This window comes from Spermophilus citellus, assembly GCF_964194105.1.
Source record: "Spermophilus citellus genome assembly, chromosome: X".
In the NCBI taxonomy this organism is placed as follows: Eukaryota; Metazoa; Chordata; class Mammalia; order Rodentia; family Sciuridae; genus Spermophilus; species Spermophilus citellus.
The window spans coordinates 117,648,550-117,672,170 of NC_138190.1; the positions used below are offsets into that span (position 1 = coordinate 117,648,550).

The 23,621-nt window shown below is 39.8% G+C and overlaps 1 protein-coding gene across 3 annotated transcripts in view; it reads right to left on the minus strand.

Moving 5' to 3' along the window:
• LAMP2 (lysosomal associated membrane protein 2) overlaps positions 1–23,621 on the minus strand; it is a 71,062-nt gene that overhangs the window by 28,197 nt on the left and 19,244 nt on the right. For 2 of the 3 annotated variants that reach the window (XM_081277577.1, XM_081277576.1), the window contains exon 2: positions 6,619–6,991. In XM_081277577.1, the coding sequence (XP_081133703.1) occupies positions 6,619–6,823 (205 nt within the window). In that variant the 5' untranslated portion in view covers positions 6,824–6,991. Of the gene's footprint in view, positions 1–6,618; positions 7,004–23,621 lie in introns of those variants that run through there. The other variant, XM_081277578.1, reaches the window with a different exon arrangement.

Sequence of the window (23,621 nt, forward strand, 5' to 3'; positions counted from 1 at the left end):
TCTATGCCACTGCCCCAGGAGTGTGCCTTTTAAATGAATGTCATCTATCATGCGTGTCATGAGGGAAGAGATGAGGTGTATTACTTTTCTTCTATCTCCTACCATTCCTACTAGTGCTGAATACATATTAGATTTTCAATAAATACTGATTTATTACATCAAGGTGAAAATACCCAGCAATAAAGACCTGAAATACAACTTAATCTGATTATAGGAAAGCTAGTCCTTTAGCACTTCCAAATTATGAACCTATTAGTCTTCTGGAAACTCCCTCAAACCTCATGTCAGTTTTCTCCTCAATAAATTCTGACATGGATTTCAAGATAGGAAAAATGCTTTTCACACAAGGTAAGTTTATGGGTGAAACACTTTGGCAAAAAGTCCCCACACTGCCATTTCTATCCTTATTGCTATGCTTGATATAGGAATAGCCAAATCATTTTTGCTTAAAAGGCTTTATGACATTAAAAAGCCACAGCTGAGACTGGGCATAGTGGTGCATGCCTATAATTCCAGTGTGACTGGGGAAACTGAGACAGAAGGATGAGGATTGGGAGTTCAAAGCCACCCTCAGCAAAAGCGAGGTGCTAAGCAACTCAGTGAGACCCTGCCTCTAAATAAAATACAAAATAGGGCTGAGGATGTGGCTTAGTGGTCAAGCACCTCTGGATTAAGTACCTCTGGTGATCCAACTTACTAGCTGTGAGAATAGTAGTTCATATTTCTCTAGCAGGTTATCGTTTCAGAGCTAAGAGAACTTTGCCAAACAAGAAGTTAGACATTCCAGGTTACAAGTCTCACTTCTAGTAAACAATACCTAAAGGGACCCTTCCCAGTTTTTAGGCTTGTGTTTATTTTCATCATTTTAAGTTACAGACTCTTATACTCAACTTTATCCGTTCAGAATGAATATTAGCAAAAAGGTCTTTAAAAAAAAAGGACTTAGAGGCATACCAAACCTACTGACTCTTTCTTTTGGTTTCCCCATAGGTTTAAGTCGATTAATTGTTCCTCATTTACAATTTCTAATATAGGTTTACTTGCTATATTCAGCTGCTTATAGTCTTGCTTTCTGGAAAGTCTCTTAAAATGGAAAAGTAATAATATGCTTTTAAGCTACAAATGTTGGACATATGAAAAGGAACATTAAAAATTAATAAAAATATGGTTTTAACCTACAAAATGACTTAATTTTTTAAGGTCAGACAGTGGGTAAGGAAACGAAATTCAACTCTATTCAACTAATGGAAACTGCTTATTGCTGAGCAGTGTTTGGCAGACCTCCAGCATTGTTTTGCAATGCACACCAGGACACCAACAAGTACTTATAAAATAATTTTGGGATCTGAGGGGATCTCTGATCTGAGGGGATCTCTGATCACTTCAATATGAAATTATGATCAGAGAACTTTTGTCACTATACAAGGAAGAGCAGCCTTCCCACACCACCAAGGGACACTTAAGTTAGCTCCAGTACTGTGAAAGATAATCCTTAGTTATAGACAAAGTCCACCAAGGATATAGGGGAAGAAAGCCATACACTTGGGAATAGCTAACTATTTCTAATCCTAGTAAATGTGGTAATCACTAACTAATGAACTAATGACAAGTATGTCCTTTCAATTATCTCTATTACAGCTAGAATAATTTTGACAAAACCTTGAAGTCAAAGTTATAAGTTCAACAAAATGTGGTAAGGCTGCAGAAAAATTTCAGCACTTGCATTCTCTTTTATAGATGCTTCCCAAAGGGGAAATATTAGCTCCTTGTGAAAACCTAACTCTCACCGGGCACAGTGGTGCATGCCTGTAATCACAGCAGCTCAGGAGGCTGAGGGAGGAGAATCACAAGTTCAAAGCCAGCCTTAGCAACTTAGCAAGACCCTGTCTCAAAATAAAATATAAAAAAGGGCTGGGGATGTGGCTCAGTGGTTAAGTGCCCCTGGGTTCAATACCCCCAAAAAACAAACCAAAACAAAAAAAAAAAATACCTTTCAGCTGGTACACAGTAGAGCATGCCTATAATCCCAGTGGCTCAGGAGGCTGAGGCAGGAGAAATGCAAGTTCAAAGCCAGCCTCAGCAAAAGCAAGGCAAAAAGCAACTCAGTGAGACCCTGTCTCTAAATAAAGTACAAAAATAGGGCTGGGGATGTGCCTCAGTGGTTGAGTGCCCTTGTACCCCTCTCCCTGAAAAAAAAAAAATCACCAAGAACTTTCTAGTTCTCCATATCAACCTTCATGACTATGCAGGTAGATCTAAAGGAGCACAAGAAAGAGACTAGCATTGTTAGATAGGATTATACTTTAGTAACTTAGTCTATAATTACTTGTATGCTTAAAAATTTATTTTGAAGTTCTCAATCCAAAGACTCAAAAGAACTTATTGCAAAGATCATCTAAAGTTCACAGAAAGAAAGAAGATCAAAGTTGGTCTAGTTCACCATCATATTTACCAGTGCCCACCAATGAATACCCTCAACAAGAATTTACTGAGGGTTAACCATGTACCAGACCTGGTGCTAGCTAGGCCTTGGGAAATAGCCATACGTAATACAGTCTCTGCTCTCCAAAACTAATACCCATAAAAGAGATTGACTAGAACTAGGAGGAGAAAAGGAACAGAAAATAGGCCAGTGTTAATAACCTAAGAGTTTTAGAAAGACAAGATTTATTATTTTTCCCCCAAATGGTTACCTGTCTGGCCTCCTTCTAACACCTAGGCCTCTGCCCAAATGTGACTCAACAACAGATGGCCCTCTGACAACACAATATTAATACAAATCATTTCCCATCACCCACCCCTCTCATCTGTTCATTCTCCTTCCTCATTATCTGCTTTATTTTCTTCACAGTGTTGATCACTATCTGGAATCATATTATTTACACATTGGACTCTGTTCCTCTACTAAAATATAAGTCCCACAAGAGCAGGACCTCATGTGTCTTGTCTACTGCTCCCTCCCTTTCACCTAGTATAGTGGCTGGTGCACAACAGGCATTCAAAAAACATTTGTGGAGGGCTGGGATTGTGACTTAGAGGTAGAGCGCTTGCCTAGCATGTGTGAGGCACTGGGTTTGATTCTCAGCACCACATACAAATAAATAAAATAAAAATTTCATCAACAACTAATAAAAAATATTAAAAAAAAATTTGTAGAATGGAGGTGCTCCCACCAGTGAAGTACACACTAAGGATATTTATAGATTTTTCTCACCCAGAAGAGCATCAATTCTCAAAGAAAGCCTCACTCAACCCTGAGAAAAACAGAAGTCAAGCTAGTTATGAAAATCAATAACCAGTGAAAAATTCTGAAATCTCTGATTTGGAAACAAAGGAAACAATTAAGCAATGGTGCTAGGAAAGTATTTTCATGCACTGCCCTTTTTATAATGACTCTAAGTTACATAGTTTGTTTCCAGAATGTTCTCTGATCAGTTATCATTCATTCGAATAAATATCAACATAACTGAATTTCTATGAAAAAGATCAATACATAGACTAAGAATTATTTTTCAGTCTTATTGTAAAACAACTTTTTTTTTTTGCTTTTTTCCCACAGTGCTAGGGATGGAACCCAAGGCCTCATGCATATCAAGCAAGTGCTCTACCACTGAGATACATTTTCAAGTCCTAAAGTAGCTATTTTTAAAAGGCTTCTGATAGAGCTGGGATAGTTATAAAGTTACAAAGTAAAATTGGCAACTAGTACACCAATGCTAATGAGACTATAAATTCAGGACAGACTCTCCTACAATGGTACCCTCTATAGTACCCTGGTATAACACTAGATACATAGTAAGTACTTTACTAATATTTATTTATTGAGTTATCAAGAACTTATTCTTGGTATCCATTTTGGTATAGAAAAATAATGTACAAAACCCATCAAATAAGTAAAGACTTGCCAAATTCTTAACAGAAAAAGGTACATGGAAGGGCTTTGAGCTCCACACTGAACCAAAAGCTGTAAGAAAAAAAGCAGCTGTACAGAAAGATATTTACCATTGCATCCTGGAACCCTTAAAAATGGGATTTAGCTACATTATAACTTTTACTGCTCCAAATAGTGTTCTAAACTTGGGAGGTGGAGGGAATCAATCTTGGAAATGTTCCAAGAGGATGAATCCAGTTAGTCCTAATCAATAAATGGCAAACTAGCAGATGAGCTGATGGGTTCTTTTATGTGCTTCTTTTTGCCTGTTTATTTTCTGCAGTGAGCAGCACCGCTTTCGTAAAAACAAAACAAAAAAAGCTTTCATTAAAAAAAAATATTTAATGACTTGAAAGCCAACAAGTAGGACAACTATTACTTTTTTTCTCTCTTTCTCTAAACAATAACCATGTTGTTTTTGTGCACAGATTCAACTGGCAGGGAACCTCTGATTACCAGATGTCATGGTCAGATGTGTTCTAGTCACTGATAAGGTGCTTTCTATTGTAAACAAGGAACTCTTAAGGTCAGTTAGCCCTCAGTAAGGGCTTTGCAGTACAGCTAAGGCTTCAAATTAAAGTGTTCAAGCAAAGTGTCATGGTCCCATTTCAAAAGTGCTAGGAGTCTCCTGCACCCTATGACCAGCTGGACTAGATCAAGGATTTGCAAATATTCTGGTTTCGGGAACATTTTACTTTCCTATCCATGGAGGACCTCACAAAGATTTGGATTATGTGGATTATAACTATCGGTATTCACTGTAATAGAAATTAAAATTGAGGGCTGGGGATGTGGCTCAAGTGGTGGCGCACTCGCCTGGCCTGCGTGCGGCCCAGGTTCGATCCTCAGCACCACATACCAACAAAGATGTTGTGTCCGCCGAGAACTAAAAAATAAATATTAAAAATTCTCTCTCTCTCTCCCTCCCTCCCTCCCTCCTCTCTCACTCTCTCTTTAAAAAAAAAAGAAATTAAAATTGAGAAATAAATAATACACAAGAACATTAGAGCCATCAGGATGGTGATATCACACATTTTGGTAGCCTCTGGAAAACTCCACTGTACCCTGGTGAAAAGGCAAGAGTGAAAAGGACAAACACCTTCTTAGTATTATTCTGAAAAGTTTTGATTTCAGAGACCCCCCAGGAAAGGTCCTTGAGAATGACTGGATTAGATAAGCAAGATTCCTTCTGATGCTATGATTCTGAAGCAGGGTTTCTCAACCTGGACACTATTAACACTTTGAAGCAGACAATTCTTTGTTGAGAAGGGCTGCCCGTGCCTATAGGAAATTTAGCAGCATATTTGGCCTCTATCCACCAGATGCCAAAAGCAATCCCCCAGTTGTGACAACCAAAAATATCTCCAGATATTGCCAAATATCCCCTGGTGGAGAACCCACTCTTTCAGGGTGTTGATTTTATTCTACTAAAATTTGAATTACAAAATGTTTACCTCTCATTGCCTTCTCAGACCTCCAAATAGGTCTATTTCTTTCCCACTCCCATCTGGGTCTGTTCCTTCTTTTCTTTCAAGTCACAAACAGAAAGAGTCAGTGGGTAACAAGCTCCGTACAAATCAGGTCAGGAAGAGCCATTCTGGTCAAAGTGCACGTTTAGGCATTAAAGCTGTTAAGGGCCCAAGGTCTATTGGGGCACAGCACTATCAGCTAACATTCATTCACCCAGACATTCTTAGGACCTGATAACAACCCAAATTACCTACCCTTTCCTCCAAAAAAGAGGTAGCAGAATAATTGATGGGGAGGAAGAAAACAAGAGATTCTGAGAGCAAAAAGGTAGTATACAAAACTTAGATACACAACCACCAAAACCTCTCATCTGGGAAGCTTTCCCAACTGAAGCATCTGGGGATATTTTGATCAGGGTCTGGTTGGGAGGAAGTAGCAAAACTGATAGAAAATCGACATTCGCAACACCTCCAAGTCGGATATTCATTCCCCACCAAAGTCCTCACCCATCCTTTGAGTCTTGGTCCAAGTTTTCTCTCCTGAAAATTGCCCCCAACCAACCTACGTCCCTTTACCCTTAAAACTCTGAGAAGCAAACGCCAAATCCAGTATCATTCCTCATGTCTTCACTCACCCTTTACTCCACAACCTCAAATTCCTACCTGCAAAACCCCTAGCTCCCTGCCCTCCAGCTCTACTTTCCTCTCTTCTCCCCACCCAAACTTCCCCGCTGCCCCACAGCCTGGCTGCCAGCTATTTCACGCAGGTACAGTGTCTTCCCTCCCAATCTCCTTTCTCACCATAGTTTTTCCACCATCTTCAAAAGACTTCCCTGATCCTTGGAAACCAAGAATCCCCTAATTTTCTTTGCCGCTCCAGAATTTGCATGTACCGCCCTCCAGCGCTCACTCCTCAGTGTCTTCCCTAAGTTACACTTTCTACCCCGACCTTCTCCACTCTTCACTCTTTCCTGCCTGCTCCCTTGACGTCCACCCCCCACCCCTACTTGCCCCTTGTTACCCTCATGGGCCCTTATTTCCCCGCCATTCTCGGTCAGGCCTTCTCTAGGTCACTGCTCCTCTCCCAGGGGCAACTGCCGCCGCCCAGTGTCAGCTGCTGAGCTTCTCAGCTCCCTCCCCCTCTTTCAGGTTGTGGCCTTTGAACCTGCGCCCCGGGCCCAAGCTGAGAAACTAATCTCAAGGGCCCGGACAACTCACCCAGGACGAGACAGAGCAGCAGGAGCCCGGAGCCTGAAAGCCAGGAGGGACGGAAGTACACCATGATCCTACAGGGCTGGAGGCGGCGGTGACAACAAGGGCAGCAACACCAGCTAAATGGCTCACTGGACCTGGGGACAGCGCACGGGTGACCACCGACCACAGCGCTGTGAGAGCCAAGAATCGCCGCTTCAGCCCGAGTCATAAGACCAGGGGCGGGACTCTTTCTTGCGTTCAGCCAATCCCCACGCTTCAAAGCGGCGAGAGGGGTGGTGATGTAGGGGCTGGTGGGCGGGGCGACCACGCCCTGGCTTTTTGGTTCACAACCGTTCTTGAGTTCCTAGGAGATTTGCGCGGACGGTATTTTCCAAAACTAAGGCGAGAGGATGAACTTTTGAGGACTGTAGATAAGAGATTATTTCTGTTCTGGCTCTTTAAGGAAGAAAAAGAGATTTGCTTACAAAAAGCAGTGTTAGGCATACAAAATAATATATGATTATTCTTTAAACGCTGTTTTTAACTATGTAGTTTATACTAGTAGATGGGCCAGGAAGCTAGGGGGTAGTATGGAGTCACAGACCACCAGAGGAGGACGTGGTCTTAAAGTTCACCAAGTTACAACACCCTGTTTTTCGGATGGGGAAATTGAACTCAGAAAGAGGAACTGTCTTTTTTTTTTTTTTCTTTCTTTCTTTCTTCTTTTTTTGTACCGGGAATTGAACCCAGGGACACTCAATCACTGAGCCACATCCTCAGCCCTATTTTGTATTTTATTTAGAGACAGGGTCTTCACTGAGTTACTTAGCATCTTGCTTCTGCTAAGACTGGCTTTGAAGTTGCGATTCTCCTGCCTCAGCCTCCAGAGCTTCTAGGATTGCAGGCAAGCACCACCACACCCAGCTTGGGAACTGCCTTTTTTTAAATACAGGAAGAAAAAAGAGAGAGAGACATAGAAGGATTAAGGGTTAGGGTTAATTAAAGATCACTCACATAGGGTTGGGGTTGTAGCTTAGCGGTAGAGTGTTCACCTAAGCACGTGCTAGGCCCTGGGTTCAATCCTTAGCACCACATAAAAATAAATAAAGATACTGTGTCCAACTACAGCTAAAAAATTTTAAAAAGATCATTCATATTATTACCTAGATAAACCTGTTAACATTCTATACATGTATTCTGTAATGGTATATTTGCCAAGTGAAAAGACAAAACCTAAGGCAACAGATCAAAGCATTCGAACACCCTAAAAATCTCAAGTTGGAATAAAATGCTGATTCTCAAATGTTAGTCTTCAAAAGAATCATCTCAGTGTTTTTAAAAACAACTGATACCAGTACCTCATTTCCCAGGGATTCTGAAATAGAAAATCTATGGTAGGCCTACATATCTGTTATTTACTTTTTTCTGCCCCCCCCCTTTTTTTTTTGGTACTGGGAATTGAACCCAGTAGCACTTTTCCACTGACCTATATCTCCAGTCCTTTTTTATTAAAACTCAATACCAAATTTTTTTATATCTTCATTTTATTTATTTATTTTTATGTGGTGATGAGGATCTAACTCAGTGCCTCACATGTGCTAGGCAAGGACTCTACCACTGAGCCACAACTCCAACCCCTCCAGTCCTTTTTGCTTTTCATTTTGAGACAAGGTCTAAGTTGCTAAATTATAGAATAACTTGCTAAATTGCTGAGGCTGGCCTCTAACTTGCAATCCCCTTGTCTCAGCCTCCAGACTAGCTGGGAAGGCATCCTTCACCACACAAGGAAAAATCTGATATTATCTTTAAACAAACACTGTCTTCATGTTGTTGTCCTTGGGCCACACTTTGCAAAACACTAAAATACAACTTCAAAATCCTCTAGTTCAGGAGATCTTCACCTGGGGTCTGTAAATGTGCTTGGTCATAGATTTGGAATGTGGGAAGGCTCTTCAGTGAATTCAGTGAATTCCTAGAACTTACATGTGACATTTATGTGTGTGTATTTTTCTGGGGAACTTTATAGCTTTAACTAATGGAACCTGTGACTCCCCACCCTAGTCCTCACTCTAACCCAAATGTTAAGAACCACTGATGGGGGCTGGGGGTATAGTTCAGTTGGTAGAGTGCTTGTCTGGCAAGCGTAAGGCTCTGGGTTCAATCCCCAGCACCAAAAAAAAAAAAAAAAAAATACCACTGATCTGCCTATACTATCATTTACTTTAACTTGGTTAACTCCTGAAAGTGAGACTACTGTGATGGGGAAACTAACTCATGAGCAAGTGACTTGCCCAAAACAGGCTAATATACACTCAGTATTAGTCATTGCTTTAAGCAAGATGTCATTTGACTGCCTTGCCATCAATAAGATTCAGCTAGAGCTGTGCTGAATCAAAGAACACATGACTGAGGTGAGCCCTCAGAAGTTGCCCCACCAATCCTTACTGATGGACTCTGGCCCTTCTCTCTCAAAGCAAGTTGCATAACTTTAATATTCAGCAAAACTCTATGTTCTAGAGGAAAAGACAAAAGAGCCTAGTGGAAAGAGTATTAGATTCGCTGAGAGCTGGGTATGAGACACCACTTACTAGAAGCGTAACCTTAGGAAAATTGCTCCATCTCTTTAAGCTTCTGTATCCTTATCTATAAAATGAAATAGTAAGACTAGAACTGTGGTTCTCGATCCTGGCTACACATTGGAATCACTTGTGGAGCTTTAAAATAGAGATGCCTCTTGGTCCCATCCTTTGAGATCCTGATTTGATTGCTCTGGAGTCAGAACACGCCATGGTAATCTCAAAACCCTCAAAGGCAGCTAGGAACAGTGGTGCATCCCTGTAATCCCAGTGACTCAAGAGACTGACACAGGAGGATCACCAGTGAGGCCCGGCTCAGCCACTTAGACCCTGTCTCAAAATGGCATGTAGTTCAATAGTAAAGCTTTACCATTCCAGGGTTCTATATAAGTAAACACTCATTTATTTATTTAAAATATAAGGAACTAGGTGTCTCAAGCAGTCAGATACCTGGTTTAATATATTGCTGCCCTTTATCTCTTGCAAATGTCATCAAATTTACAAAAGAGGGGGCTCGGGATGCAGCTTAGTGGTAGAGTACTTGACTAGCACAATTTTTGAAAAGGAACTCAGTAAAATATAAGCAGTCTCATTAGGTAAGCATTCAACTCAAACAAAAACAAAATTCTGTTTCTCTGCAATAAGGCTGGGCACAGTGGCACATGGCTGTAATCCCAGTAAATTGGGAGGTTGAGACTGAAGATCACAAGTTCAAAGCCAGCCTCAGCAAACTCAACAAGGCCCTAAGCAACTTAGCAAGACCCTGTCTCTAAATAAAAAATAAAAAGGCCTGGGGTTGTAGCTAGTGGTTAAGTACCCCTGGGTTCAGTCTCTATGCCACCCCACCCCCCACCCCCCCAGAAAAAAAAATTGACTGGGATATGTGCCCTCATGAGATAGACTGATGTTTTTGGACATGGTAGACATTTTGTCAGAATAAATAGGCTAAAAATTCTCAAATCTTTGTTGGGTCCGAGTTTCATATTCACAATTGTTTAATGCTTTACCCTTGAAACACTCAGATCTTTCACTTTCTGCATGTCATTACCCTGCCCCAGGTTGAAGGAATTTTTCCTGGACTTTCTGTGGTAGAGGAAGATCTACACATGGGACCAAGGTCCATGTTTGAGTAATTTGGATAGATTCTCTCTTATGCAAGCTTCACATCTGTTCACTCGCTTGCTGATACTGCTGTATCCAAAGCACTTCCATGTGCTTCTTGGCCATACCTCATGCCTTTTCAGTGCACAAAACTCCTCAGCAGGCCTGCCTCAACCACTATATGACTCTTTTAAGTAACTTTGAGCGTTCATGACCAAAGAATTTTGGACCAAAGAGTAGGGGATCACTGACAAACTCTTCCTTAAATCAAGGCACTGAATAGTGTAAGAAATGTTGAGCCTATTGGATTTTGGAAATGATAGACAATAAAATGTAGGGATGGGAAAAAGAAATGAACTTAAAGGTGCAGAGATTAAAACTGGAAAAATGATGAACACATTAAATAAACAAGTGGCTGTGAGAGAATAGTGTCATCTACTTGCTACCATGTGATCTTTATTTTTTTAATTTTCATTCTCTCTTTTTTTATGTTCTCATCCTCCTTTTAATTTATCTTACATTCTCTCTTCCCTTTCTTTTCTAGCATTTTCTCCTTTTCTGGATAATGCCTTCAGGCTGTGACAGTGTGGTGACCACTCAAATCCTACAGAGAGATGGGGTGGAGGGGTTGCCAACCCTTGAGCTGGAGCTCTCTGGGAAAAATGGAGGTATGCCATTTTGCTTTTGCATTTGTTTTCCCCAGAAGGATTCTCTTTAACCTCCCCTGGGAAAACATCCGAGCTAATCAGCTAAAATGACATGTTTCTCACCTTTGAGCCTGCATTACAATCACCTGAAGGACCCCACTGCAAATCTGAGCAGGAGAGGAGAGCATTAGAATCTGCTTTTTTTGCAACTTCCCAGGTGACCGGGACACTGCTGGACTGGTGACCACACTCTGAACCCTGGGATCCTGAACTCATCAGGGATTCCCTGTCCTTGGCGGATGTGATTAAGAAGTGGGGAAGGGAAGGAAAAGGGGATTGGGGGAAGAAGGAAGGAAAAGGAGATAGGGAATAGGGGGGATCATGAACTGAAATTGAATTCCATGCACATATAAATTTGTCATAAAAACCCAAAACTATGTATAACCATAAAGCTCTAATAAAAAAGTGGGGGACTTATATTAATTTCTGCAGTATTTATATTTGTATAATAAATGGATTGTTTTTATAATAATGATTTTTAAATTAGTTAAGGCAAATCATTTTAAAAATCAAATAATTTTGGAAAGTATGTGTGCTGGAAACGTAGTTCAGTGGTTGATCATTTGTTTATCATGTATGAGGCTCTGGGCTCAATCCTCAGCACCAAAAATAAATATATAGAAACAAGTATAAAATTCATGTATAACCAGAGGAATGAAAAGCTATGCTCCATTTATGTAAAAAATAAAATTAAATAAATTTTAAAAAGAAATAAGTATAAAATCAAAAGAAAACACCATTTCCCATTCCTTGCATCCCATTCCCTCTCCCCAAAGCAACAACTGTTAACAGCTTCTCTTTATGTACTCTTTGGAAAAAACGTATGCACACACCAGCATTTTATCCTTTTTAAAATTAGACAAATACGAGCATGTTAATATTGCTTAGTTATGGGCTGGGGATGTGGCTCAAGCGGTAGCACGCTCGCCTGGCATGCGTGCGGCCCGGGTTCGATCCTCAGCACCACATACCAACAAAGATGTTGTGTCCACCGAGAACTAAAAAATAAATATTAAAAATTCTCTCTCTCCCCTCACTCTCTCTTAAAAAAAAATATTGCTTAGTTATTTGCTTTTCTCACTTAGTGGCCTATCTTTAAGATGTTTTTTATAAGTCATATAGCTTTACCTCATTTTTTTTTCAGTCACAGTGCTGGTGATTGAATCCATGGGCCTTAGCACTTACTAGAAAGAGCTCTACCACTGAGCCACATCCCCAGCCCCTTCTACCTCATTCTTTTAAATTGCTGCATAATCTTTATTTGTATAGCTCTACTATAATTTGTTTTAAAAATATTCTACCCCCCCCCAACAAATCCCTACATCTAGGCCTATCTGCAGCATCACCATGTGGTTAGTATAAAAATTGTATCACAGAACTGCACCATTTTATTAATTTTTTTTGGTTTATTTTTGGTTTTGTTTATTTGAGATAGAATCTTGTCATGTTGCCCAGGCTGGCCTTGAACTCCTAGACTCAAGTGATTCTCCTGCCTCAGCCCTCTGAGTACCTAACTCACCACCATTTTATTTTATAGGATTTTTTTTGTACCAGAAATTGAACCCAGAGGTGCTTAGCCACTGAGCCTCATTCCCAGACCTTTTTTTTTTTTTTTTTTTTTTGTATTTTATTTAGAGACAGGGTCTCACTGAGTTGGTTAGTGCCTTGCTGTTGCTGAGGCTGGCTTTTAGTTCTTGATCCTCCTGCCTCAGCCTGCCCAGCAGCTGGGATTATAGGCAAGTGCCACCATGCCTGGCAGAAAACAGAGGGCTGGGGTTGTGGCTCAGTGGTAAAATGCTTGCCTAGCACAAGTCAGGCACTGGGTTCGATTCCCCTGTACCACATTAAAAAAATAAAGCTATATAAACAAAATAAAGGTATCATGTCCATCTACAACTAAAAATGCTCTCTGAGTAAATGGAGGTATGCCATTTTTCATTTGTTTTCCCCAGAAGGATTTTCTTTAACCTCCCCCGGTAAACATCTGAGCTAATCTGCTAGAATGACATGTTTCTCACCTTTGAGCCTGCATTACAGTCACCTGAAGGGCCCCACTGCGGAATTTGAGCAGGAGAGGAGTGCATTAGAATCTGCTTTTTTAGCAACTTCCCAGGTGTGTGTGTGTGGGGGGGGGGGGCAACAGAAGTTAAAGTGTATAAAGTCTCTGGAATTATAGGTGTGGGCCACTGTGCCCAGCTATTTTATAGGGAATTTTAAGTAACCATTGAGATTTATGTCAGAGTTTTAGAAATTGGAGATGTACCACAAGATAAACATTGTTGGTATCAGCAGAGCAAAGCAGGATATAGCAGTTCTGATGCTGAACTAGATTTCTGGAACCCATTCAGCCATCCAATTATCATGCAACCTTAGGAAAACCATTTCACGTCTTTTGTGCATCTGATGGACCTTCCACACACAAATTAAGACACCCATGTTGACCTGAAAGTCATTCTTACCCTTCATATTTTATAATTCTTTTTATATAAATGTAATTCATGTTGGATGAAGAACATTTTAAAAACACTGTTAGATATAAAAAATAAAAATAAAATTAAAACAACCTGTAGGTCCTACTTCTGCTGAGCACATTCCTTCTCCTCCCACCTTCTCCCCACCAAGCTGAATCCTGTTCCTCCTTCAGGCAACATGACTTTTGGCAGAGGAAGCCTCGTTAACCAGCCAAGATCAAGTCCAGAGATTTAGACTGTGTTCCCCAATGTGTTGGATGTTGCTCAGGTAATTTTCCTTCACTGGTGCAGACCCTGTAGCAGTTGTGAGCTTCTTTTTTTTTTTTTTTTTACTTTCTTAAACTTTATTTTATTAGTTTACTTTTTTAATGTGGTGCTGAGGATTGAACCCAGTGCCTCACATGTGCTAGGCAAGTGTTCTACCACTGAGCCACAACCTCAGCCCAATTGTGATCTTCTGTAGGAAAGAGAGTGTTGTCATTTTTTTTCACTAATCTATTCTCATAGTAAGTGATCACTAAATGTTTTTTGAATTAATGAATACATAGAAAACATGAGAATAGGTTCTGGCTTTTAGAGACCATATGATCTCAGTGCTGAGCAGGTGAAAGGATCTTCCCAGCTTATTTCCCAGGCTTTTTTTTTTCCATTTGTGTCACATTAGGGAAAGTGGCAGGATATGTGGTTTTTTTTTCCACTATCCTAGTCAGCTCCTGTTGGCGAAGTTCTGACTTCCACTTTGACCACTTCCACTTTCTCCTTAGCTATGTGTTTGTCTCTTTCTGAGCTTTTCTTTCTTTTTTTCTCTTCCTTTCTTTCTTTCCCTCCCTCCCTCCCTCCCTCCCTCCCTCTCTCTCTCTCTCTCTCTCTCTCTCTCTCTCTCTCTCTCTCTCTCTCTCTCTCTCTCCAGGGATTGAACCCAGGGGTGCTTAACCACTGAGCCACATCCCATCCCCTTTTTATACTTTATTTAGAGACAGGGTCTCACTATGTTGCTTAGGGCCTCACTAAATTGCTGAGGCTGGCTTTGAATTTCAGATCCTCCTGCCTCAGCCGCCCAGACCACTGGGATTACATGTGTGCGTCCCTGTGCCCGGCTATTTCTTTTTTATTTTTTAATTTTTTTTATTGGTTGTTCAAAACATTACAAAGCTCTTGACATATCATATTTCATACTTTAGATTCAAGTGGGTTATGAACTCCCATTTTTACCCCAAATACAGATTGCAGAATCACATCAGTTACACATCCACATTTTTACATAATGCCATATTAGTAATTGTTGTATTCTGCTGCCTTTCCTATCCTCTACTATCCCCCTCCCCTCCCCTCCCATCTTCTCTCTCTACCCCATCTACTGTAATTCATTTCTCTCCTTGTTTTTTTCCCATTCCCCTCACAACCTCTTATATGTAATTTTGTATAACAATGAGAGTCTCCTTCCATTTCCATGCAATTTCCCTTTTCTCTCCCTTTCCCTCCCACCTCATGTCTCTGTTTAATGTTAATCTTTTCTTCCTGCTCTTCCTCCCTGCTCTGTTCTTAGTTGCTCTCATTATATCAAAGAAGACATTTAGCATTTGTTTTTTAGGGATTGGCTAGCTTCACTTAGCATAATCTGCTCTAATGCCATCCATTTTCCTGCAAATTCCATGATTTTGTCATTTTTTAGTGCAGAGTAATACTCCATTGTGTGTAAATGCCACATTTTTTTATCCATTCATCTATTGAAGGGCATCTGGGTTGGCTCCACAGTCTAGCTATTGTGAATTGTGCTGCTATGAACATCGATGTGGCAGTATCCCTGTAGTACACTCTTTTAAGGTCTTCAGGGAATAGTCCTAGAAGGGCAATAACAGGGTCAAATGGTGGTTCCATTCCCAGCTTTCCCAGGAATCTCCATACTGCTTTCCAAATTGGCCGCACCAATTTGCAGTCCTACCAGCAATGTACAAGAGTACCCTTTTCCCCACATCCTCGCCAGCACTTGTTGTTGTTTGACTTCATAATGGCTGCCAATCTTACTGGAGTGAGATGGTATCTTAGGGTGGTTTTGATTTGCATTTCTCTGACTGCTAGAGATGGTGAGCATTTTTTCATGTACTTGTTGATTGATTGTATATCCTCCTCTGAGAAGTGTCTGTTCAGGTCCTTGGCCCATTTGTTGATTGGGTTATTTGTTATCTTATTGTTTAATTTTTTGAGTTCTTTGTATACTCTGGATATTAGGGCTCTATCTGAAGTGTGAGGAGTAAAAATTTGTTCCCATGATGTAGGCTCCCTATTTACCTCTCTGATTGTTTCTCTTGCTGAGAAAAAACTTTTTAGTTTAAGTAAGTCCCATTTGTTGATTCTTGTTATTAACTCTTGTGCTATGGGTGTCCTATTAAGGAATTTGGAGCCCGACCCCACAATATGTAGATTGGAGCCAACTTTTTCTTCTATCAGACGCAGTCTCTGATTTGATATCTAGCTCCTTGATCCACTTTGAGTTAACTTTTGTGCATGGCGAGAATAGGGGATTCAGTTTCATTTTGTTGCATATGGATTTCCAGTTTTCCCAGCTCCATTTGTTGAAGATGCTATCCTTCCTCCATTGCATGTTTTTAGCCCCTTTATCAAATATAAGATAGTTGTAACTTTGTGGATTGGTTACTGTGTCCTCTATTCTGTACCATTGGTCCACCCGCCTGTTTTGGTACCAGTACCATGCTGTTTTTGTTACTATTGCTCTGTAATATAGTTTGAAATCTGGTATCGCTATACCGCCTGATTCACACTTCCTGCTTAGAATTGCTTTTGCTATTCTGGGTCTTTTATTTTTCCATATGAATTTCATGATTGCTTTATCTATTTCTACAAGAAATGCCATTGGGATTTTGATTGGCATTGCATTCTGGCTATTTCTTTCTCTATGTCATTCATGCTATTTCTCTTTCTTTCAAACACACACACACACACACACACACACACACACACACCACACACCACCCCTACTCAGCTCTCCACTGTGATTTCCATATGCTCTTTCCGCTCAATAGATTATAAAAAAGAATAATCCCAAGACATTATGAGCTGTCAAACTCCAAAATGATGCATTGCTTAAGAAATAATATCATATTCTTCTCTTCCTTTGCAGTAGGGGTTTGGAGGAGAGATGTCAGATTCAGAATTTCTTACCTCACCCTTAATGACACTATTTTTTAAAATATTTTTACTTGTAGACGGACATAATAACTTTATTTCATTTATTTATTTTGATGTGGTGCTGAGGATTGAACCCAGTGCCTCACATGTGATAGATAAGTGCTCTAAGCTACAACCCCAGCCCCTTAATGATACTGTTAATAATGACAATAACCTTTCTCTGCAAGTGTGACTGAAAAGGTTGCAGGCAGCCCTTTGGTATAAGATGGCAGCCACTTGTTGCAGATTTTTTTTTTTTTTTTGGTATCAGGGATTGAACTCAAAATATACTAATATATTTTGATACATTGTGTTATAAATTACATGCCATCAATTAATTTTCCTATAACAAATAAAGAATCATATTGCACACACAAACAAAAATAAATAAATACAACTCAGTTGGTTGATTTTAAATATTGCTCAGGGATTTATTTTACCCTCTAATTAAGTGTTTCTTAATCTGGGGTCCAGAGATAAAATTTAGGGTTCTATGAACATTTTCATGTCCACAATCTCTAACTGAAATTTAGCACTTCCTTCAACTATTACAGTGGACGATGAACCAAAATGAAATTTTCAGTATGTGTGATTTGCTAGCAACAGAAATTGCAGATTTTAAAATTTTTATTTTATTTATTTATTATTAATTTATGGTACTGGGGATTGAACCCTGGGATGCTTTGCTTTGCCACTGAGCTACATCCCCAGTCCTTTTTATTTTTATTTATTTTTTTTTTTTGAGACAGGGTCTTGCTAAATTGCTTAGGACATCAATAAGTTGCTGAGGTTGGGTCTTGAACTTGCAATCCTCCTGCCTTAGCTTCCCCAGTTGCTGGGATTATAGGCATGTGCCACTGCACCCAGCCATATATATTTATATCTTGAAATATTATTCACATTCATTGCTATGATGGAGTTTTGAATTATTAGACATGCTACTGAATATGGTTATTTAATGTATTAATAAAGAACACATTGCACACAGAGACAAAAGAAAAATAAATATAGCTCAGTTGATTCTATCCCTTACCATACCATATTTTCCAGTCTTTTCTTGCCAGATACCATGGTTTCTGAGATGAAGATTCGACTACAGGAACAGACAATAAAACCAAAGAGCTAAATCTTGCAGGCCCTGCTGATACTTCAACCTTCAACATACTGTCACATCCAGCACAGTGCTTGTACCTAAGACTCACTCACTTTTTTATTTAATATTTTTATTGATACATTATAATTACACATAATAGTGAGATTCATGTGACACATTAATATATGAACATAACATAATCTAGTCAATTTTCACTCACTTGTCTCAACAAAAAGTCAGAAGAGCTGCTTTCTTATTAATTTTTGTCTTCTTAATTGACACATAATTGCACATATTTATGGGGTACAATGTGATAATTTGATACATATATACAATGTACTCATCAAATCAGGGTAATTAGCATTTTCATCTCCTTCCACTTTCTAAAATTTTATCATTATCAAAATTTAAGCTGGGCACAGTGGCAGACACCTGTAATCCCTGCAGCTCAGGAGGCTGAGACGGAAGGATTAAGAGTTCAAAGCCAGCCTCAGCAACAGCAAGGTGCTGAGCAACTCTACCAACTGAGCTATATTCCCAGCCCTTTAATTTTTATTTTGAGACAGGGTCTCACTAAGTTGCTGAGGCTGGCTTCAAAATTAAAATCCTCCTGCCTCAGCTCCCCAAATCAGTGGGATTGCAAGTGCGAACCACTGTGTCAGCATCAAATTGAATATGTCTTAAGCCAAATTCATTATTTCTCTTTTCCTGCAACCCAAAGGTCCCTCCTAATTTTCTTTGTACCCATCATTCTCCCAATCAAACAGACTAGAAGTCTTAGATTATCTTTAATCCATCTCCTTCATACCCCAAACTAGCCACTCATGAGAATAAAAGAAAAATCAACACTTACTCTTGTCTGAGACCATCTATCTAGTCTCCTTGATTCCAATCCATCCTACATACCACTGTCACATTGATCTTCTTCAGATATTGCTCTTACCATATCTGCCTCCTGATCAAAACCCTTCAATAGCTCCCTCTTTCCTACTGTATATAAGATTCTTCTGATTGGGTTTTAAGGGTTTCCCAATTTGGTTCCTCTCTTCCAAGCTAATTTTATTTTCACATTACATAGTCACTGCTCTAACCTGGCTGGTCTCCTTACTGCTACATAAGTATTAATTCACATTACATCTGTCACAGACACAGCTTAGTAACAGAACATTATGTCACAGATGACAGTGTGTTCAGCTGAGAGAAATTAATCACAATTGTTTTGAGCCAGTCACACTCACTTTGTTAGTGATGGATGTTAGGATGACCAGGTGACTTACTTCTAGCTAATGGGACACAAGGACTCTAAGGAAGTGTTGTGTAAAGGCCTCCATCAATCTCTTACTTGAAATAATAGAGTTAGGATGTGATGCTTGGTGTCATAGCAGCCATCTCAGAATCATGAGGGAAGACAGCTATTGTACTGAGAATATCAGAGCACAAAGATAAAAACACTGATGAGGTTTTTTTAAGTTGCTACACAAACCTAGGACATCTACCTCTCAATTTCTTGTTAAGTGGTGCTGTGGACGAAATATGTCCTCCCAAAATTCATATGTTGAAGCCCTCATTCCCACTATGATGATATTTGGAGGGGAGTCCTTTGGAAGGTAATTCAGTGTAGATAAGGTCCTGAGAGGAAAGCCCCTGTGATAGGATTACTGTACTTCTAAGATGAGGAAGAGGTCATAGCCCTCTTTCTCTCCATGATGTGAGAATACAGCAAGGAGTTAGTCACCCGGCCAGGCACAGTGGCCCACACTTATAATCTCAATAACTGGGGAGGCTGAGGCAGGCAGGAGGATTGCAAGTTCAAGACCAGATTCAGAAGCTCAGCAAAGCCCTAAGCAACTTAGCAAGACCCTGTCTCAAAATACAAAATAAAAAGCGCCAGGATCCAGGTGCAGTGTGGCACACTCCTAAGATTCCAGTGGCTGGGGAAGCTGAAGTAGAAGGATCACGAGTTCAAAGCCAGCCTCAGCAATTTATTGAGGCCCTAAGCAACTCTGCAAGACTCTGTCTCTAAATATAAAATAAAAAGGGCTGGGGTCTGGGGATATAGCTCAGTTGATAGAGCTTGCTCGCATGCACAAAGCCCCAGATTCAATCTTCAGCACTACAAAAAAAATAAAAATAAAGGCTGAGGATGTGGCTCCGTGGTTAAACACCCCTGGGTTCAGTCCACCGTACAAGAAAAAGAAAAAAAATTAAAAGCTAGCTGCCTGTAAACAAGGAAGAAAACCCTCACCAGATGTGTCTGCATCTTGATTTGGACTTCCATTCCAGTCTCCAGAACAATGAGAAATATATGTTTGTTGTTTAAACTATGGCCTTTTCTTATAGCAGTCTTAGCAAATCAAAACAAGTGGGATATCAAACATCTGTTAAGCTTAACCCCCTACTACCTAGGGAATTCTGTTATTTGCATTTGAAAATATGAATGCACTTCACCCAGGAAGCTTCCTGTTTGTTTGCAATATCAGTTCAAATCCTTCAGTTTCCAAGATGCAGCTCAAAACCTAGTTGCTGGAAAATCTTTCCCTGCCCAAGGCAGAACTCACCAACCTCCTTATCAGCTGAACTTCTGAAGTAGCATTTAACATGTGTTCCTCAGTTTTGTACTTCATTACAAAATGCTTTTGTATAACTTTTCACTCTGTAGTGAGCACACAGTAGTTTCTCAACCTTTCCTATCTGAAGAATAACATGACAGTTGCTATGGGAATATTTAGGACTAGACACCTCAAGTCTCCCCTCATAATGGCACTTTTTACTCTAGGACAAGTAATTCCAGCCCAAAGTAAACAGGTGACATTTTATGAGCTGAAGGGGTTTTATGAAATTTAAGTTGTTAAATATTATTTAATGCTCAAATCTATATTGTAGAGCATATAAATCAGTGTTTGTCAATAATGGCTGCACATTGCGGCTAGGGCTGTAGCTCAGTGGCAGAGTGCTTGCCTAGCACGTGTAAGGCAGTAGGTTCGATCCTCAGTACCACATAAAAATAAATAAATAAAAAGAAAGTATTGTGTCCATCTACAACTACAAAAAATTAGAAAATTAAAAAAAGAAAGAAAGAATGGCTGCACATTACAATCATCTGGGAAATTAATTTTAAACATGATCCAGACATGGTGGCACAGGCCTATAATCCCTTTGATTCAGGAGGCTGAGGCAGGAGCATTACAAGTTCAAGGCCAACCATGGCAACTTAGCAAGACCCTGTCATAAAAATAAATAAACATGGGGCTGGGGATATAGCTCAGTTGGCAGAGTGCTTGCCTCACATGAACAAGGCCCTGAGTTCAATCCCCAGCAACACACACACACACACACACACACACACACACACACACAAACATACCGATGTCAGGTTCCTACTCCTGTGCTAAGGCAGAGTCCTTAAACTCCTGTGTACATAAGAACCACATGTGGTTTATTTAAAATGGTTTCTGAGCTGTACTACCAGAAAATCTAAAAGTCTGTGTGGGGCACAGGAGTCTTCATTTTAAGAACACTTAAGTGAGAAAGATACATGTGGTCTGTGGGTGACACTTTGAGAAATTGTTCTACAAGAACTTATATCTAGAAAATTATGTGGTCTATGTTTTTACTTGCTTAAAAGTACACTTGACAGAAAATTAATCTGTAGCTGTTGTTGTAAGACATGGGAAAAATAATTATAGCTCTCTGCTCTAAAGAAAGGAAAACAGCAAGATTTTTTTTAGGTTAAACTGAGGTTCAAACTGAAGGATAATGTTGATTTCCAGTATTCTAAATGTCAGAATAGTTATGGGGGGGGGGAGGAAATTACATTTTAAATGAGAGGAACATTTTCCTGAAAATTAAGTGAGCAAAAACTTTGCAAATAATCCAAATTTAGCAGGGCAAGCTAGTCTGATGATTCAGATTGAAATGAATCGAGATTTGTAATTATCTGAAACAAAATTAAATAGTGGGTTAAACTCAGTGAGATCAAACTGAACAGATATAAACATAAAGTTTGACTTTAGATTTCTTCAAATCTTATCTGACAAGATGGAAGAGAGTACACTTGGCAAACATTCATGTGAAAAAGATCTTCAGGATTTTATTACTGACAAACTCAATGTGAGTCAACAGTGTGACTCTTTAAAAAAATGGGGTACAAAGTGCAAGCTGGGGCCACTTAGGTGGAAAGTTCTAGTCAAGGGAGGTGAAATGATATCCCAGTGAAATGATATCTACCATAGAATTATATATTCTTATTCTAGGTTCCACAGTTACAGAGGAACATTAACAAATAGAGAACCTTTAGAAAAGAGGTCAGAATGGGGGAACTGTGGACAATCTTCCTGTGGGCCCATGACCAGGCTTGCCAACATAAGTCTTAGTAGGGGAGCCATCTTCAAATACCTACTGGGCAAACACAGGGAAAAGGGAAGGTGTTTTAGAAAGCTCCAGAGAGAAAAGTAGGAAGAATAGTTTGAAATTAAAAGGACTGAGTTCAGTCAGTAGGAAGGGAGGATTTTTAAAGACACCTTAAAAAATACTCCTAATGACTTGACCAGAATCTCTGAAAATGTTTGAAGGGAAGCCAAACATGCATTTATCCAGAAAACATGAGTTTCAGCATCAGAAGAGAAGCTAGATAAGTGCTCTATCAACTGTGATCCTACAGCTTTTTGAAATTTCTTGTGCCTCAGTATTTGTTAGAGGAGGAAGTTTATAGTGGATGAATCCAAAAGGGTCTGGACATGCTGGCACAGGCCTGTGATCTGGGAGAAGAAGGAGGATCACAAGTTCAAAGCCAACCTCAGCAATTTAGCAAGGCCCTAGGTAATTTAGTGAGACCCTGTCTCTCCCTGTCTCTAAATAATAAATGAAAAGGACTGGGGATATGGCTTAGTGGTTACATGCCACTGGGTTAATTCCCCATGTACAAAAAAAAAAAAAAAAAAAGGAAGAAAACACAAAAAACATTCAACATTGATATTAAAAGCTGCCATCAAATTTCTTTTGACACTGGCTGGGGGTATAGCTCAGAGGTAGAGCACTTGACTAGCATGCAGGAGACCCTGGGTTCAGTCCCTAATAACACAAAAAAGAAAAGAAAATATTTGGCAACTATTTTAGAAAGGCTCGACCTTTTGTTAATTAGAAAACCACAAGAGAGAGACTGGGGGTGTGGTAGAGGCTTGCCTAGCATGTGTGGGGCCCTGTGTTCCATCCCCAGCACTGCAAAAACAAAACCAAACCAAATAAAGAGTGGAAACACATTCTCTACCTCTATTCAAGAGTTTCCTGCTTTGGTAGGCAGAACAATGCTCCCATCAAATGTGCCCATTTCCCCAGGAAAAAGGGAGGATGAAGATCTTAGATGGAAATGAGCATTCTTTCTCAGGTATTCACAAAGGTGCTAGTGAAAGAAGGAGGTGACAGTCAGTTGAAGATAGTGTCAATGGAAGGAGAGATCAGCATAATTCAACATGAGAAAGACTCCAGCAGTCATTGCTCCCTTTGAAAATGGAGGAAGGAGCCAGAAGCCTGGAGATGAAACTAACTACAAAAGGCCAGGAAATGACTCTCCCCTAGAACCTCCAGAAGGAAAACAGCCCCGGGGACCCTTTGATTTTAGGATTTGGGGCCTCCAAAATGTAAGATGATAAATTTGTGTTGTTTTAAGCCACCAAGTTTGTAATGCTTTGATAAGCAGCAACAGTAGGAAGGATAGTTAGAATGAATCAGACATTATTACCCTATGGGCATATAGGATTATAGGACCTGTGGAATTATACATCATGTACAATCAGACCAATGACAAGTTATACTCCATGCATGTATGATGTAGAACAAATTGAAAAAAGAAGAGGCAGAGAGGCTAAAAGTGATACATATGAGAAGTTATACTCTA